The 17496-nt window shown below is 47.1% G+C and overlaps 1 protein-coding gene across 1 annotated transcript; it reads left to right on the top strand.

The window, feature by feature from the left end:
• The first annotated feature begins 1608 nt into the window (after positions 1-1608).
• Positions 1609-17080, top strand: DIO1 (iodothyronine deiodinase 1). Its single transcript, XM_020871345.2, has 4 exons — positions 1609-2015; positions 9371-9514; positions 13588-13787; positions 16032-17080. Exons 1-4 carry the CDS (start codon positions 1676-1678, stop codon positions 16098-16100), a joined length of 753 nt encoding a protein of 250 aa, XP_020727004.2. The 5' UTR covers positions 1609-1675; the 3' UTR covers positions 16101-17080.
• The last annotated feature ends 416 nt before the right edge of the window (positions 17081-17496 follow it).

Here is a 17496-nt window from a genome sequence, read left to right as displayed (position 1 = left end):
AGAGAAATGAACAGGTGGAACACAGAAGATTTTAGGGCAGCAAAATTATTCTTTATGATACTATAATGGTGGATACATACATCATGTATTTGTCAAAACCCATAGAGTATATGGCACCAAGAGTGAACTCTAATGTAAGCTATGGACTTTGGGTGATAAGGATTTGTTAATATAGGTTCATCCATATAACAGATGTACCGCTCCGGTGGGATATGGCTATTGCGGAAGGCTGTTAATGTGTGGGAACAGGAGGTATATGGGAACTCACTGTACTTTCTGTTTAATTTTACTGTGAATCTAAAACTGCTCCCAAAATAGCCCATTTAAAACAAACAACAATAAGAAAAAACAACTGACACCAGGGATCAAGATTGCTTTGTACCTGGCAAAATGCTATATACACAGGAGGGTTATCATGGCTTGAAGAGGCAAGTGTTTGCGCTTTGTGGGCACAGCATGTGGTATTTGCACTGAGATGCTCAGAAAGAGAACATCTTTTGGAGCCGGTTTTTCTTTCTCTAAATAAAGTTAGTGGGCTGCTGGCCAAGATTGACACCTTTTTCAAGGTGACAACCACTTTCATGTCACTCTCCCTTCTATCCTAACACACAGGTACATAAATGCCTCAGGAGGCATAAACGTAAGCTTTGTGAATTAACTCCTCAGAGATTACTAACAGCAGAATGGACCCGAAGCTACTTCCTTTCTCTGGGTCTCAGTTTCCCCGCTTAAAAAAGAAAGTGGTTTCAGATGTTTTCTAAAACACTTCACAGTTCTAAGCATCTATGATTCTTCTCTCTTTCTCTCCTGAGCCATGCACTCTCTGGCTTGAAGTTCTCTGGATACATGGTTCTTTCCACCAGGACCACTGACCAAGTCAGTGGCCTGGTTTACTGCTTGCTCTTCTTTCTGGTTTTAGCACAGACATCGCTTGCTTGGGGAATTCCTCTTGGCCTCTTTAAACAGAATTAGCTGCCCGCTCTCCATCTCCCAGTGCCCCAATTAACCTTCCTTTCTGTACTTAATACATGGAGGATACTTCTCTGTCCACTTGACCCTTCCCCGCTCTACACCGCACCCAGCTGAGAGCAGCATTGTATTTATTGCTCTCCCCTCAGTGCTGAAGGAAGGAGCAGGCCCAGGTTTCCTTGGGGATGTCCCCAGCTCAGTCTCTACCTGGAGAGCTTCCAGACCCAAATCCTCTGGGGAGGGCCATGCCTCCAGAAACTCACAACCACTAGCTAGAAGCTGTGAGTGAGAAAACATCCTTCAGCAGTAAAAGAACAATTTACATTATTAAACGAATAATTAACAGTAGAACTTACTGCAACAGAGCCTTTCTAAAGAACCACAGAGTCCCTTTAAGTGTGCCAGTTTAAAGCTTTTGTATTTTAACTTTATCAGAGGGAGAATCTCGGACCTGAAATCTTCCAATCCAGGTATCTCTCAAAGGTTAGGTAAGGCGAAAAGTCTGAAATGGTCATTAGAGCAGACCTTTAGCCCTTGACTTGAAATTTTCCATTCCATTGACCGGAAGGCAAACCCCCTTCTGTCCTGGCACTTTCTTCCTGTCTGGGTTGGCTGCCGCCATCTGCCACCTTTGTCCAGCTCCGCCCTATATGGCCAGGAGGTTTCCTCTCTGTCCACCGGCCTCAGATTCAGCTCTGGCTGTGTTATGATGGGGCTGCCCCCGCCAGGGCTATGGCTGAGGAGGCTCTGGGTCCTCTTTCAGGTGGCCCTGCATGTGGCCATAGGCAAAGTGCTCCTGACGCTGTTTCCCAGGAGGGTCAAGCAGAACATCCTGGCCATGGGCGAGAAGACTGGCATGACCAGGAACCCACGCTTCTCCCATGAAAATTGGATCCCTACCTTCTTCAGTGCCCAGTATTTCTGGTTTATCCTGAAGGTCCGTTGGCAGCGACTGGAGGACATGACTGAACAAGGGGGTCTGGCCCCAAACTGCCCTGTAGTCTGCCTGTCAGGAGAGAGGTGCAGCATCTGGGACTTCATGCAAGGTCAGACGGCTGGTCTAAGTTTAAGAGGTGCTTGGACGGGGGTGTTTGGGGCAGGGGCAGGTGGGATGGAAAGCCTGAATGCCACTACTCCGGCTGCTCATTTTCTGGCTTCTTGTCCTCTTCCCACTTCCTGAAAACAAGGACTTCTCCTGGGTTCTGTTCTTCTGAGTGACATCACCACCTTCCCAGGCAATCAAATGGCAAACCAGTCACACTGGCCATCAGCTCCTTGAGCACTGCTCTTACTGCACAGTTGCTCTGCCTGAGATGTCTTCACCATCCCCTCCCCACCTCCCCCCCTCCAATCTGGTCCACGCTGGTTCATCTTTCAGACTCTTGCTCAGTGACACTCCCTGAAACTGGTCCCCTAATCTCAGCTCACGCCCTCTTCTATGCTTCATATCCTAAATTTCTCTTTACACACCTGTCATGGTTGCTAATTATTAATATGTGTGGGTGTTTGATTATTGTCTGTCCTCTTCACTAACCTGCAAGCTCTATGCAAGTGGAGGCTGTGCTCTAACCCACTGTTGGGTCCCCCTGGCTGCTGCTGGCTCATGGTAGTTGCCCAGTAAATATTTGTTGAAGATCTCTCTCTCTCTCTCACTCTCCCAGACAAATCAGCTCTATCTATTTGGGTTCTTAAAGGACTCTCTGGTCAGGTTTATCTTTTGTCCTCACACCTGCTCTTCCTGCCAGGTCTTCCTCCTCCCCATCTTGCCCTCTCTTCCCACCTAACTTGAGGTTGGTCACCAGATACATATCCCTTCCACAAACATGTCCCCGGCTGACTGGTACCCCAGCTCACCAACCTTCAGCAGCCCCATCTGCATCTGGGATGAAGCCTGGGCTCAGCCTTGTTCTCCATGTCCTCTCTGGACTGACTCCAGTTTTTCTTCCCAACTTCACCTGCAGGCTTACCCTCAGCACACTGCCTCCAGGTGAACTGCTGGCTCTTGTACATCCCTTGTGCTTTCCCTTCTCTCTCTCTGCTGATGCCCTCCCCCTCCATCGCCACTGTTCCTCATCAGCAGGGTCCTGCTCTCAGGTCTCCCCTGTGACACCAGCTCAGAACCCTACAGCTCTCCCGCTCTCCCTTCCTTCTCAACTCCTGGATCTCTGCCTCTACCTCTCCTGGGCACTGATCCTTCCTACCCAGCACTTGGCTGCCCAAGCACAAGTGTTACCCTCCTGCCCAGGCGGGGGCACCTTGGGACACGGCTGTGGAAATCCCAGGGCATGAACACAGCAAACAGAGGAGAGGCCCTGAGGTTATTGACTAATCTAGTGTTGTTCAAAGTGTGTTCTTTGGAAACCAAATCCCATAGACATGCTTTACTAGATAGTGTTCCCTGGTCAAAATAATTTGGGAAATCCTGCATATTATGCTCCCCTCTAGGCTTCCCTGGTAGCTCAGCTGGTAAAGAATCCACCTGCAATGCAGGAGATCCCAGTTCGATTCCTGGGTCCAGAACAGCTCCTGGAGAAGGGATAGGCTACCCACTCCAGTATTCTTGGGTTTCCCTGGTGGCTCAGATGGTAACGAATCCGCCTGCAATACAGGAGGCCTGGGTTTGATCCCTGGGTTGGGAAGATCCCCTGGAGAAGGAAATGGCAACCTACTCCAGTATTCTTGCCTGAAGAACCCCCATGGACAGAGGAGCCTGGCAGGCTACAGTCCATGTGGTAGCAAAGAGTCAGACACGACTGAGCGACTAAGCACAGAACATCCTCTCCTCCTGGAAATTCATCATGCGCATGAACATAAGAGCCTCTGAGAGGCCTTGAAGCTTAAAAACAAAAAGAGAAACTTGAAAAACTTTAACACAGCACTGACTGATTTTCCTAATACACACATACAACTTCCCACTTGCCACCAGAGGGATATCCTATCATCATCATATTAGTTCCAAAGAACATACTCTGGGAGATGTTGGCCTGATCCAGTGCTCCCATTTTAAAAGGGAAATGGAGGAAACTGAGAGCAAAGGTGACAGAGCCAGTGAGTGACCAAGTCAGACCCAGGATCCAGGCTTCTTCATCCTGTTTTTCCAGTGTACCTCAATAGACATTCATGAGCACCTTCCTTGAGCTAGATCCTCAGCTAGATACCAGGGTCTACTCAGAGCTAGGTAAGAGCTTGCTCTTTTATTTGAGAAATATATGGTTTCATGGTACAGACAGAAGTAATAACAAATCCATACAGTTCCATGAGGCTGAGGGGAGACTATAAAGGTATGAACTTCACCTGCAGGGCTTGGAAGGTTTCCTGGAGGAGGTGGCATTGGAGTTAAGCCTTGGAGAATAAGTAAGATTTTGGTAGCTTGACAAGGGAAGAGTGTTTTAATCAGAGGGAAGGGTAAGAGTTTTTTTGCTCATGATCTTAAACTACAGTGCAGAAATGACCTTGGTTTATTCAGCAAACATTCTCTAAGTGACCACTGATGATAAGAGCAATGAGAATCAGCTCGTGTTTACTGTGAGTCTACCTCATGCCAACTCCCATGATAGAACAAGTCTACCTCGTGCCAACTCCTGTGATAGAACCATGACAATTTGCTGACTTTTGATGGTCTAGTGATCAGCTCCATGAAAGCCAACGTGCCTCATGGCCAATTCACAGGATTTACTTGCTTATTTTAACTGCTTACTTTCCAGTGGGCCAGTGTACGTTTTATTTTAAAAAACAGTTATTTATTAGGCTGCACCAGTCCTTGTTGCAGCCTGTGAATGCTTAGTTGAGGCACGTGCAATCTAGTTTCCTGATTAGGGACCGAACCCAGGTCCCCTGCTTCGGGAGTGCAGTCTTAGCCACTGAATCACCAGGGAAATCCTTGGCGTACTTTCTCAATATTGTTTTATTTGTCTCTGCTCCCTGCTGCTGCACCTGAAATTGATGATGGAGAGAAAATGTGTCTGAGCAATGAAAAAAAATTTTATAAAATAGAATTTCAGCACATTGTTCCAGAGTCCCCTGAAGTAATAGGTATGATGATACAGAAATCAACACAACTGGAAGATCTCATTACTCAAGGAAGGAGTTGATGGAGGGGGAGAGGAAACCAAGGAGTTCAGTAAGGAGTAGGGTCAGGTGGGAAGATGGTCAGGGGAGGGCTTCCTGGAGAAGAGAATGGTGAGCTGATGGTGTAAGGACTGAAACCTCGAGATGGGTGAGGAAGAGGAGGGTGGTGAACAGAACAGGGTGGAGGGGAGGGGCAGTAGGGGTCTGATACGCGGAGGGGCATCAGTCAGTTTGGTAGAAGTGGGGTGTGAGAGGCATGAAGGAGTGAAGAAGGAGGCTGGAGACGTCCTCAGGGATCAGAGCTTGTGGGGCCTCTGTGTCTTAGCAAAGAGGGTAGCCTTTACTCTGAATGTATTGGTGAGTTCTTAGAAGGATCTTCAAATAGATTTAACATGATCAGTTCTGCTTATTAGAAAGACATTCTGTGTTGATGTTTGGGGGAAACCAACACAATTCTGTAAAGCAATTATCCTTCAATTAAAAAATACACAAAAATTTTAGAAAGAAAAACATTCTGTAAGAGCTTTGGAAACCCATCAGTCCACTAAAAAGCTCTGCTGTATGCTTTAGGTATAAATCCAAACTCATTTTGGAGCCCCAGACTGGAAGGTCTGGAAGACTCTTTAGAGATCATCTAAAGCAACCCTTTCATTTTTTTCAGATGCAAAGGCCCAGAGAGGTAAAGGACTTGCTCAGAGTCACACAGAGAGTTCTCAGAAAGTCTGAACAAGAACGTGAGACTTCTGACTCTTAGCTGGTGTGTTTTCTATTGTTGGATAAATAAACAGAAGCTCAGGGAAACTCTCAGCCGCCTCTTACCCTCTGCAGGTACATGCACCTGCATACACAAGACATACACACACCACGCAACGCTGATAGCTGCCCTGTTGGGGTAGAAGGCAAATCTGGATGGTCGCTTTTCTTGGAACCTGGCCGTTAATCTGAAACTAGATTTATTTCACCCCCTGTTTAAAATCTTCTAAAATCTCTCCAAGTATACTTATAAGGGGTCATCTAGTAACTATAAACGGGCTGGTTTTCTCTGCCGAGAGAGCCTGGTATGGGGATTAATTTACTGGTTTGGGGGTTGACCAGTAAGTTAACCAATGATGGGTTTGAGTCTAGTACTACCACAGAGCTATTTCCCCACTTACACAAACAAGCTGGACTTGACAGTCAGTCCTGGCCTGATGTTCTAGAACTGTTGTCCTCTGCACTGTGGCCTGTGGACATGGGCAGGGTGCCAGTCCCCAGTATGGCCATCCCCTCGCCTCCATCCATTTTCTGTCTGCTACCAGAAAAGCAGGGAACTAAGTTTGAACTTTGCCCTCAATACTTATCACTGCACCCAGCCACACTATAAATAATTAAACAAATGACTGTGTTTCTTCATGTCCTAATCAGTGGATGTTGAAATTTTTTATCCCATTAAAAACAAATTTCCAGACAGCTCATATTTGGCTCTGGTCCTGACCTTAAATCTCCTCATTCTAATCTGAAGGGTGACTCCCTGGGGTCATTGGAGGCCAGTAGCTAGCCACTTGGCTCTGACTGGCCTCTGAGCCTCTCCTGCTGTGACCTGAGCAACCTTGTCACCTGGGGTGAGGAGGCAACCAGCTGAGGCTCTCCCAGTGCCTCCTAGGGCCTCCTGTGAGGTCATCGGTGAGGCAAGGACGACAAGAATGACGTATCTCCAGTGGAACAGGCCTGCCTTCTCCTCAAGTACTGAAAATGAGGAATATATAAGCAATCATGTTTCTCCTTTTCCTTGGCCTTCTGGAAACTCAAGAGTCAAATATTAGCTCAGTTACAATTACAAAAGAAAGCAGGAGATTCTAGATCGATCCCTGGGTCAGGAAGATCCCCTGGAGAAGGAAATGGCAACCCACTGCAGTATTCTTGCCTGGGAAATCCCATGGACAGAGGAGCCTGGCAGACTACAGTCCATGGGGTCGCAAAGAGTCTGACACTTCTGAGCAAGTAATACTTTCATATTCTAATTGCACACAGGCAGAGACCTGCTGCTTCTGCCCTGTGCTGAATCCCAAGTGTGTGACAGAGAGCTGTGCACTTTATTAGCACTGAATGAATGCTTGTATTGCAATGAGGGTATACTCAATGTTGGGGATGTGAGGAAGAATGAGGAACAGGCCCTGCCCTTAGGGGCAGTGAGTAGCCTGTGGGATGCAGACACTTAAACTGGCCATGTCACAGTGCAGGACCTGCTGGAGGAGTTACAGAAGGCTCTCACCCAGGACTGTCTTCCTGGATATGGGACCAGTGAATCACGAAGGGTGCTTATTCAGAAGAGGCTGAGCACTCTTTGGAAGGACTGATGCTGAAGCTGAAACTCCAATACTTTGGCCACCTGATGCGAAGAGCTGACTCATTTGAAAAGACCCTGATGCTGGGAAAGATTGAGGGCAGGAGGAGAAGGGGACGACAGAGGATGAGGTGGTTGGATGGCATCACCGACTCAATGGACATGGGTTTGGGTGGACTCCGGGAGTTGGTGATGGACAGGGAGGCCTGGCGTGCTGCGGTTCATGGGGTCACAAAGAGTCGGACACGACTGAGCAACGGAACTGAATGCTCTGCCGGAACTGTCTTAAAATTCTTAATGGTTTTATCTTTAATTTGTATTTTGTAAAAGAAGATTTTTGGACAATTGGACATGCCTCAGGGACTTGGACCCTTGGCTCACATAGGTTGCTGTTTCCTACAGCCTCCCTGCTCCCTCTCCCCCACCCGTAACAGTCCTCCCAGGACCACTCCTCCACTCCCAGGGCCCCAGCCTACCCAGCCTCTGTGCTCCCTCCCAGTGGCTGCTGCCACCTGCAGGCCCAGAGTGGGTCTGGACCCAGGAATAGGAAAGGTTAGGGTCAGGTGTGGGCATCCTGCAGTGTCTCACAGGAGGGCATGGAGGTGGCCATCCCCAGCCTGGGCTGACAGTGCCACGAATCCATTTGGCAAGTGACTGGGGTGACCTAGTGGGAGAAGGCTTCTGCCCCCACTCCTTTGCTTGAGGTACCTAGCATGTCCCTGCATGGAAGTTGCAATACCCTGTGGGTTTGGGAGATGGCAGGTGGGAAGATGACATGTCTGGCTCAGTTTTTGTGCTGCTGGTCAGCGCGTGGTACATTGGTCTGGTGGCTGGAGCCAGCAGCCACAGATACACATACACGTATGCAGAGTTTTGGGGCTCCTGGGTGACTGTGAGAGTCTACATTCACCCTATGAATATCTCTGTGCCCAGGGGAACCTGATATTAAATAGCAACTAAAACGCAGCATGCCAGGGCAAGAGAGATACTGTATCAGAAAACTGTATTTTAATATAGTTATTGGCACTTTCCCCCACTTTTTGAATAAAGGGCCTTGAATTTTCATTTTGCCCTGGCCCAGCCAATTATGTGATCAATCACCGCATTTCACTCCTCTTTCTGGAGCCTTCTCCACTGCTCCACTTCACAGCTCAGGGAGGAGATGAGCACTTACACTTATTAGGTACCTACTATGGGTAGGCACCATTCTAAACCCTTATCTGCTTTAACTTACCTAATCCTTAGAACAATCCTATCAGGTAAGTATTGTTATTATGTCCATTTGTGGGTGAGGAAACTGAGGTGCTTTGAATAGGAAGAGCACCAGCTTGAGAGTCCAGAAGCCAGAATGTTGGTTTTAATGCCACCATTGACCTGCTGTAAGCCTATAAGCCAGAGGGTAAAAAATCACCCACCTTGCAGTATACTAATCACATCAATGAGAGAACAGATGGGTGCCTGCCTTATCACTGCATGAAAGGGACTCTCTTTGTCATTATTTTATTTACTTCCCAGTGAGTGCAGGTGATCCACTGAGACTGCCTGATAGCATCCCTTCATTCTGGAGAGGAGTCAACTGGCTCTGCTGCTGCTGCTGCTAAGTCGCTTCAGTGGTGTCTGATTCTGTGCGACCCCATAGATGGCAGCCCACCAGGATCTACCTCCCTGGGATTCTCCAGGCAAGAACACTGGAGTGGGTTGCCACTTCCTTATCCAATGAAGGAAAGTGAAAAGTGAAGTCGCTTAGTCACTCAGTCATGTCCGACTCTTCGCGACCCCATGGACTGCAGCCTACCAGGTTCCTCTGTCCATGGGGTTTTCCAAGCAAGAGGACTGGAGGGGTGCCATTGCATGTGTTCTAAGCTTCTGCCCCCCCCACCCCCCGCAATGTGCCCTGTCTCCATCTTAGGGAGGAAATAAATGTAACAATGAAAGCAAGAGTGAAGATGGTGCTTGCAAAAGAAATGCTATGTGTCAGTTATTGGCTGATGATGGTTCCATTTGTTTTAGGAAACAGACCGTTGGTGCTGAATTTTGGAAGTTGCACCTGACCTTCATTTATTTTCAAATTTGACCAATTCAAGAGACTTATTGAAGATTTTGGTTCCATAGCAGACTTTCTCATCATTTACATTGAAGAAGCACATGCATCAGGTAAAAAAAAGATGTTCCTCTCTCTCCCCTTCTCTCATGGTTGGGGGCGGGAAGAAGAGGAAGAGAGAAGGAAAGAGTCACTATTTGTTGAGGACCTAACTCAGTCGCTGCTAGGTCTACCCCCTACTCGCTAACTCCACAGTCTGTGCTTTCCACTAGTCACACAGAGCAGAAAACTGGAGTGCTTCTAACATTCTGAGTGGGTAAGTAGGGGAATCAAGGGGAGGAGCTCATCTGAACACAATCACAAGAAATTTAGACCTTGTGAAACATCACAAGCGAAACAGCGGCTCTCTAGCAACGTGTGAGATCCATCCTAAGGCTCTCCAAGCTCCAGGGGACTTGGTGGTTCATCTCCGTCCATGGTCCCAAGCATCACGAGCACCAGAAGGACCAGGGTTTGTGAAAGCAGACTGCTGGACCCCACCCCAGAGTTGGAGTTAAACCTGGGGTGGGGCCTAATAATTTACATATCTAACCATCTCTGAGTGATGCTGAAGTTGTGGATTGGGGGACCACACTTTGAGAACCCCTGCTCTGGGCCAGCTTTTAGCTGAAGCTGCCATCCTTGTTTCAGCTCCTAATAAGTGATGGCTCATCTTCATTATTTAGTGGGAAATCTTGTTCCTTTGCTGAACAGCTCTGTGAGAAAGTCCTGCCTTACCACGGGCAGACATGTCCCTCTCTGAAACTTCTACAGCTTGGCCGAAGCCTCTTGAACTTTACAGAACAATCAGACACATCCCTGTCTTCCTGATTTTTATGGGAACTGAATCCAAGAGTTTAGCCCAAGCCTCCAACTCAGAGGTTGGAGAAGGCAAGAAGGCTCATGTGGCTGAGTGAAACGAAAATTATTTACTCACTCCATCACCCCACAAGACAAGAGGCTGTTTCAGTCATCTGTCACTCAGCAGCTGGCAGAGTCCATGTTATAGAGTCAGAGCTCAGTGAAAGTTGGGTGAATAAGTGAGTGTTTAGACCAGTATTAGCCTTGCTGGCTGATCCATGTGTTTAGAGATTGTTATTAATTATCAGCAAAGCTGCCCCATCAGCCCTTTCCCCAGAGTGGTCCCTAGATCCCTCGTCTCTGAGCTATGTGGACCATATTCCAGGGCCCACGCTAGGCCCATTGCATCTTAACTTATATGCACCCAGAGGCTGGAGAACTGCTTTCAGCCTATCACTGTGCTCATTTAACTGGCAGCTTCTATCTTCATTGAAGACTTTGGGGCAATTAAAAATATTAGCGTAGGGTAACAGTTACATGGAGGTTCATTAAACTGTTCTCTCTACTTTTATGTATATTTGAACATTTCCAAAATGAAATTCAAAACAAACAGCATAGGCAACAGTAGAGCAAAGTCAAGAACAATGTGTTTCTTTGTTAAATACCCTTTGGGAGAGCAGCAGCCATCAATGAAAGAAAAGAGAACTCAGGCACCTACAGGTGTCCATGGTCTCCATGGCACTCGAGTCACCTGGTAATCTTATTAAGGTGCAGGTTCTGGATCACAGGGCAGCAGAGGGGGGCGGCCTGAGACGTGGCACTTTAAATCATGCCCCCAGGTAGTGCTGAGCCCGCTGGTCCAGGGACCACGCTTGGAGTAATAAGGCTGTAGAGAATCCAGCTTTAATCTCTAAAAGAACAATTGCAAAGTGCAACAAGAGCAGACAGATCATCACAGAAACTTCCTGATACCTGTCTCCTCCCCAGCTTTCTCCTGAAATCTGACTGAGCAGGTTTAACCCTTTCCTGGACCCAGGACTGTCCATCTCAAGCCACTGAGAGAAAGCCTTCCTTTTCCAGCCCTGACCCACACTGGTTTCTGTGCTGTGTACCCTCTGTGCTGTGCCACTCCTAGTTCAAGCATTTCTTCTTCCTCCCCAACTCCTTCCCCAGGGTACTCACTCCATCAGTCAGAAATAGGTTAGGCCTGAATCCCAGAACTAAAATGCACAGAGCCAGTGTCCACCAATACTAGGAGGTCTGAGCCAATCACTTGACTTCATTTTCCCCCACATACCACGTGTCTGTCTAGGTAAATTACAGGGAGGCATGAGGTGTAGTAGAAAGATCGCCCTAGCTGAATCATGTGCTGGCCACACGACCTGAACAGCTTATCTCCATGCCCACTTCTGTGCCACTAAAAGAGAATAATGGCACCTATCTCCCAGAACAAGTCTTCCCATGTGGCACTAGTGGTTAAGAACCCGCCTGCCGATGCAGGAGACGTAAGAGACACGGGTTCAATCCCTGGGTTGGAGGAAGTCATGGCAGCCTACTCCAGTATTCTTCCCTGGAGAATCCCATGGACAGAGGAGCCTGGCGGCCTAAGGTCCATAGGTTCTCAAAGAGGCAGACATGATTGAACACGCACACACATGTCTCCCAAAATAACCCACTTAACAGAATTTACTGAGTACCTACTATGTGTGCAGCCCTGTGCTGGGCCAAGGGATACATAGAGATAAAAGGTACATGCAGTGCCTGTCTCTAAAGAATTCACAGTTAAGGATGGGTCACTGCTGCTCTCTGGGCCTCCACATTCCCAGCTGCAGGGTGGGGATGAGAAGGACATTCTGTGAAGCTCCAGGGAGCTAATGGGTGGAAAAGACTGCCCGCCTAGACATGACACACGTATAAGTCGGTGTTACTGTCATCAACAAAGTTTAGCTGTCTTGGGGCAGTTAATAAATACTTTAAACTGAGTCCAGGCTGTTGTAACTAGATGTGAATTTCTTCTGAGCCTGGGTTTTCCTAGGGGAAGAGTACTTTGGGAGGACTTTGAAGCACAAGAAGGAGCAGCCAGTTCTGCTGGTCCACTTCATTGTCTGTGTGTGTGTAACTTACAATGTGTAACTTACATTACCCTGGGAGGCAACTATTATAAATGCAGGCCCCATGGCTTCTGAAAGAACCCATACCACATTATCTGGGTTCCAATCTCCCCAGATGTGGGGAAAGTAGAAGGGCAAGGCCAGTTCCAGTTTATGGATATTTTTTCAACCTGTGGGCCCATTCACTAAAGAGTACCAACTCCTTTAATTTGGCAGATGGGCATCTCGGCCAATGAAGCCAATTGAATATCCACTCCCCCCCCCCAAAAAAAAAGAAAATCCACTTGGCATTAAAGCAGGGGTCCCCAAATTCTAGGATCTAATGCTTGATGATCTGAGGTGCAGCTGATGTAATAATAATAGAAATGAAGTGCACAATTAATGTTATGCACTTGAATCATCCCAAAATCATCCCCCCACCCACCACCCAGTCCATGGAAATACTGTCTTCCAAAACCCGGTCCCTAATGCCAAAAATGTTGCGGACCACTGATTTAAAGTGAAGCGATCGGCTTTTAAAAATAAAAAAAATAAAAAAAAACAATGATTAGTCGCTGGCTTTTAAAAATAAAAAAAATAATAATAAAGTAAAGCAATCTTAAATAGATTTGGTTCGGGGTGGGGGTGGGGCATCTCCAGAGGAAAATAGTAGAATACCTGTGGTTGAGAATGAAAACTGAAAAAAAAAAAAAAAAGGATGAATAGCTTCTTCTCTACTTGTCTGCTATTTTGGGGCAGTCAGGCAAGGTAAGTCAATAGTTTTTAAGCAGCTACAATGAACCAGGTAGAATACTGGGAATTCTACACAATTATCTCAGATAAGCCTTACAGCCAACTGAAATGTGGGTTCTATTAATCCATTTATCAGATGGGAAAACTGAGAATTTAAAAAGATTTAAAGAGCCTCCCAATATCACACAGCTGAGTGTATCAAGGAAGGCTTCCTGGAGGAGATGGTGTGACAGCAGTGTTTCTCAACCAAGGGTAATTTTTGTCCCGCAGAGGGCATTTGGCAATGTCTGAGACATTTTCAGTTGTCACAAGCTGAAGGCAAGGTGACACTACTGACATCTAGTATGTAGGGCCGAAGATGCTGCTTCACACCTTACGATACACAAAACAGCAGAGGATTATCTAGCCCAATTGTCAGGAGTGCCGAAGTTGAGAAGTCCTCCATCTGGGACCCTCAGTTAAAAGTGGGGGAGGTATCTGACCTGCAGGTCTGTCTGTTACAGATGGCTGGGCTTTTAAGAACAACGTGGACATCAAGAGTCACCGGAATCTCCAGGACCGCCTGCGGGCAGCCCGCCTGCTGCTGGACAGGAGCCCCCAGTGCCCCGTGGTGGTGGACACAATGAAGGACCAGAGCAGCTCGTGCTACGCGGCTCTGCCAGAGCGGCTCTATGTGCTCCAGGAGGGCAGGATCCTGTACAAGGTGGGGACTTGCAGCAGGGGACCCAGGGAGGGCAGGGTAAGGTCAGAGAGAGGACTGTGTGTCAAATCGCTGCCTGGTCACTTACCAGCCTCTTGACCACAGGCAAGTCCTTTCCCCTCTTGGAGCTTCAGTTTCTTCTTCTCTAAAACGGAGACACGGACCCCCACCTCACAGGGGATGAAATCATGCACAAGAAAGGCCCTAGCATTTGGACTGGAGTTGCAACTTCCCGGGTGCCTTCTGAATCCAGAAGACTAGCCCAGCCCTGGTTTGCTTTGAGAGACAATCTTTCCATTTCCTGAACAGTGCTCAGAGGAGGAAATGGACTTGCCCAAGGCCAAGTTGCACAAGGCTCCTATTTCAATTCTAAATCCTCTGGGATGGGATGGGAGTGAGAGGGTCTGAAGCTGCCAATCCCTGAGACAGGCCTGAACCTGGAAATGGGTGTAGACGCTAGAAGACCATCTCCTCCGTAGTTTGGAGTGGGAAATGCTGAGGCAGGAACTGAGCCCAATCTGCTTTTCGGGTGATCATGTACCCCTTCAGTGCTTCCAGCTTGGTGAGGGTGAGGAAGGGAGCACAACTTCTGATCCTGGGGGCACTGTGAGCCTCCCCTGTTGTGTGTTATGCGGTGCTCACTCAGTCTTGTCTGACTCTCTGCAGCCCCATGGACTGTAGCCCGCCAGGCTCCATGGGATTTTCCAAGCAAGAATACTGGAGTGGGTTGCCATTTTCTTCTCCAGCGGATCTTCCCAACCTAGGGATCGAAACTGTGTCTCTTGTGGTTTCTGCGTTGGCAGGCAGATTCTTTACCACTAGTGCCACCTGGGAATCACTAGCGTCCCCTGAGAGGATAGAAATTAGGTTTTACATCTGCTGAAGGGATTCAAACCTGGGGGAGCATATGAAGCCCAGCTCTGGGGTGCCTCTCTGCCTGTGGGTCAGGCGGGCCTTACTCATGCCGGTGAAACAAGCAGCAACCTGCACATAAATTCTCAGAATGCTAAGGGCCACTGCACAAGGATTTGAGTCCTTCCTTCCCGGTCCCCTGTGACCCAGTACTGAGGTGGCCTGGTTCAGGCAAGCTGGGTACCAAGTCCTGACCTGGGGTTAGGCCCTGTGCAAGTACTGGAAACAGAAGCACAAGCTTAAAAGAAGCCACAACTTACTTCAAAATACTCACAATTGGAGGAGCAGGGAATAAGGAAGGTACAAATAGAGTGTTACAGCTTCCTGGGTGCTGTGAGGCTCCAGGGCAGGGATCAGCAAAGCTGTTCCGCAAAGGGCCAGATAGGAAATATGACTCCGTGGGCCAAATAATCCCCGCTGAAATGCTTCAGTTTTGCTATTATAGCACAAAACCGGCATAGACAATATGTAAAGGAAGGGGTGTGAGACATCAGGATAGATTTGGCACTCATGATAAATTTCCTGAACCCTGAGGAAGGGGAGGCTTTTCAGAGGCGGTGACACCTGCTTAGGCCATAAAGGATAAGGAGGCTGCCACGTGAACATGGTGAGTAAAAACCATTGCAAATACAGGAAGGAGAGATAGAAGCACTGAAGTAGGTTAGGGCAGGGTGTGGGGGGTTGGGCCATTTCCATTATAAAAGGCTCTTTCTGGACCAAGGAGTTCAGCCCACGTCTGAGAGCAAGGAGCCACTGAAGAGCTGTGAGCCAGGGAGAAGTACAAATCAGATCTATACTTTAGAAAGATCATGGACTACTAGGTGAAGAATGGACTGGAGGAAACAAATACAACACTGTAAAGCAAATATACTCCAATTAAAAAAAAAAAAAAATGGACTGAAGGAGCTGGGGTGGTCGTTGCCCAAACAGGAGATGAAGAGGACTGAACTGAGGCTGTGGGATTAGACAGGCAGAGGTGGTTTGATGCAGAGTGAGCAGAACTTGATGTGAGAGGTGGCTGGTCTGAGGGTCCAGTTGTGAAAGAGAAGCTTATTTGTCTAGACCCCTTTCTCCCTTTGAAACTATTCTCTTTACCTGCTCTGGTTTTCCTCTTGCTTCTTTGTCCAGTCTTCCCATTGCATGTTGGTGCCATTCCACATGCTTTCCCTGGGTGCTCACATCTATCTCATGGTCATCTGTGCTTGACTGCACCATCCTGATGACTTCCACACAGATGTCACCAGCTCAAATCTCTCAGCTCAGCTCAGCTCAGCTCCAGACCTACATATTCCTGCAAGTTGGAAATCTGGAAATGCTGACTCATTTCTCTTGCAGGGTAAACCCGGTCCTTGGAACTACAATCCAGAGGAAGTTCGTGCTGTTCTGGAAAAGCTACACAGTTAATATGGACGGATTGCCCGATTCTAGGTGCCCAACATGAGGGCCCCTTAAGGCTTGGTTTGACCCCCATCCCAGCTGACATTTACCTCTTGACCTGTGTTCCCAGTTGAATCACTAGGCTGGATTTTTCTGATCCAAGCAAACAATGATTGCAATGAGAAAATGAAGCCAGAAGTAAGCTGAGTATTAAAGAAGGTATCATTCCATACTGCTGCCACCATGGAGACCATGTTCATTGCACAGCATTCTAAGAATGAGAGCAGGTACACTCTGCATTTCCTTCTGAGTATCCAGCCACTGTAACATGGCATTCCTTAAATGAAGTAAACTCATTGTACCAGATTTGCCATTTAAAGAATTGATCATTTAAGACACTAAATTGGCTTTTAGAACTAAGCATGGGGAGAACTCCAGGTTTTCAAAGGAATTCAAAGAGAATGGGAGCAGACAGTACAGATGGTAAACCTTTTCTTGCCAAAACATTTAAAACGAATGATGGTGGCAGTGATGGGTGAGTTTCCACAGTAGTATATTTTCAGTTCTACAGTAGAAGAGGAGAGTGCTCACTTTACCATCTTTGAATATATTTCATAGGCGTCTTGCTCTCCGTACCTGGGACTCTTCTTTTATTTTCAATTATAACAAGTCACTTGGTAGGAGGACTGGCTTCCTGAAACGACTATAACCTTGACCAAACGAGACAACAGATAGTACAGAGCTGTCATTCAGCTGTGCAGAAACTCGTATCTGAAATCCCGTTTCTCTCATTTCTTCACAAGTCTCCTAAAAGGTCATTTGCGTTAGATTACCTCAGACTAATGAATAACTATTGGTACTGAGCTGTTTTAACTCTGCCTCTTTTCATATTTGTTTATGACGGCCACAGCCTAAAGTACACACGGCTGTGACTTGATTCGAAAGAAAATGTTTTAAGATGCAGCAAGCTAACATAGAATGATTAAAAACTATCAGGCTATTCTGGATGGCTTCAGTGTGATCTTTACATTGTCTTTTCTAATGCGTGTCAGCTTGTTCTGTTTTTTATTATAGACCAATGTAATCTGATGAGCAAAAAATACCATAGGCCCTCCTTTGGTGGGAAGAACACTCAGTCTGTATGTGTTACCTGTCTAACCTGGTTCTGTCTCATAAACTCCTTGCCAGAGAATGTCCACATTGATATCAAATTACCTTCACAACATGACATGATAGAAAAGACTTGGGAGGCATTTTTCTAACATGAAAACACAGTTTTGTTGTCTCTGTCTTACCTGCCAAAGAACTTTTAAAAATAGTTGTTAATCATTTATCAGGCACAGACACTTTCAGACATGCAGTCTTATTTAATCTCTATACAGCTCAAAGAGGAGATTATTAGACCCATTTTACAGATGAGGAA

Source organism: Odocoileus virginianus, chromosome 5 (genome assembly GCF_023699985.2).
Source record: "Odocoileus virginianus isolate 20LAN1187 ecotype Illinois chromosome 5, Ovbor_1.2, whole genome shotgun sequence".
Classification (NCBI taxonomy): domain Eukaryota; kingdom Metazoa; phylum Chordata; class Mammalia; order Artiodactyla; family Cervidae; genus Odocoileus; species Odocoileus virginianus.
This window is presented reverse-complemented; position numbering and strand designations above follow the sequence as displayed.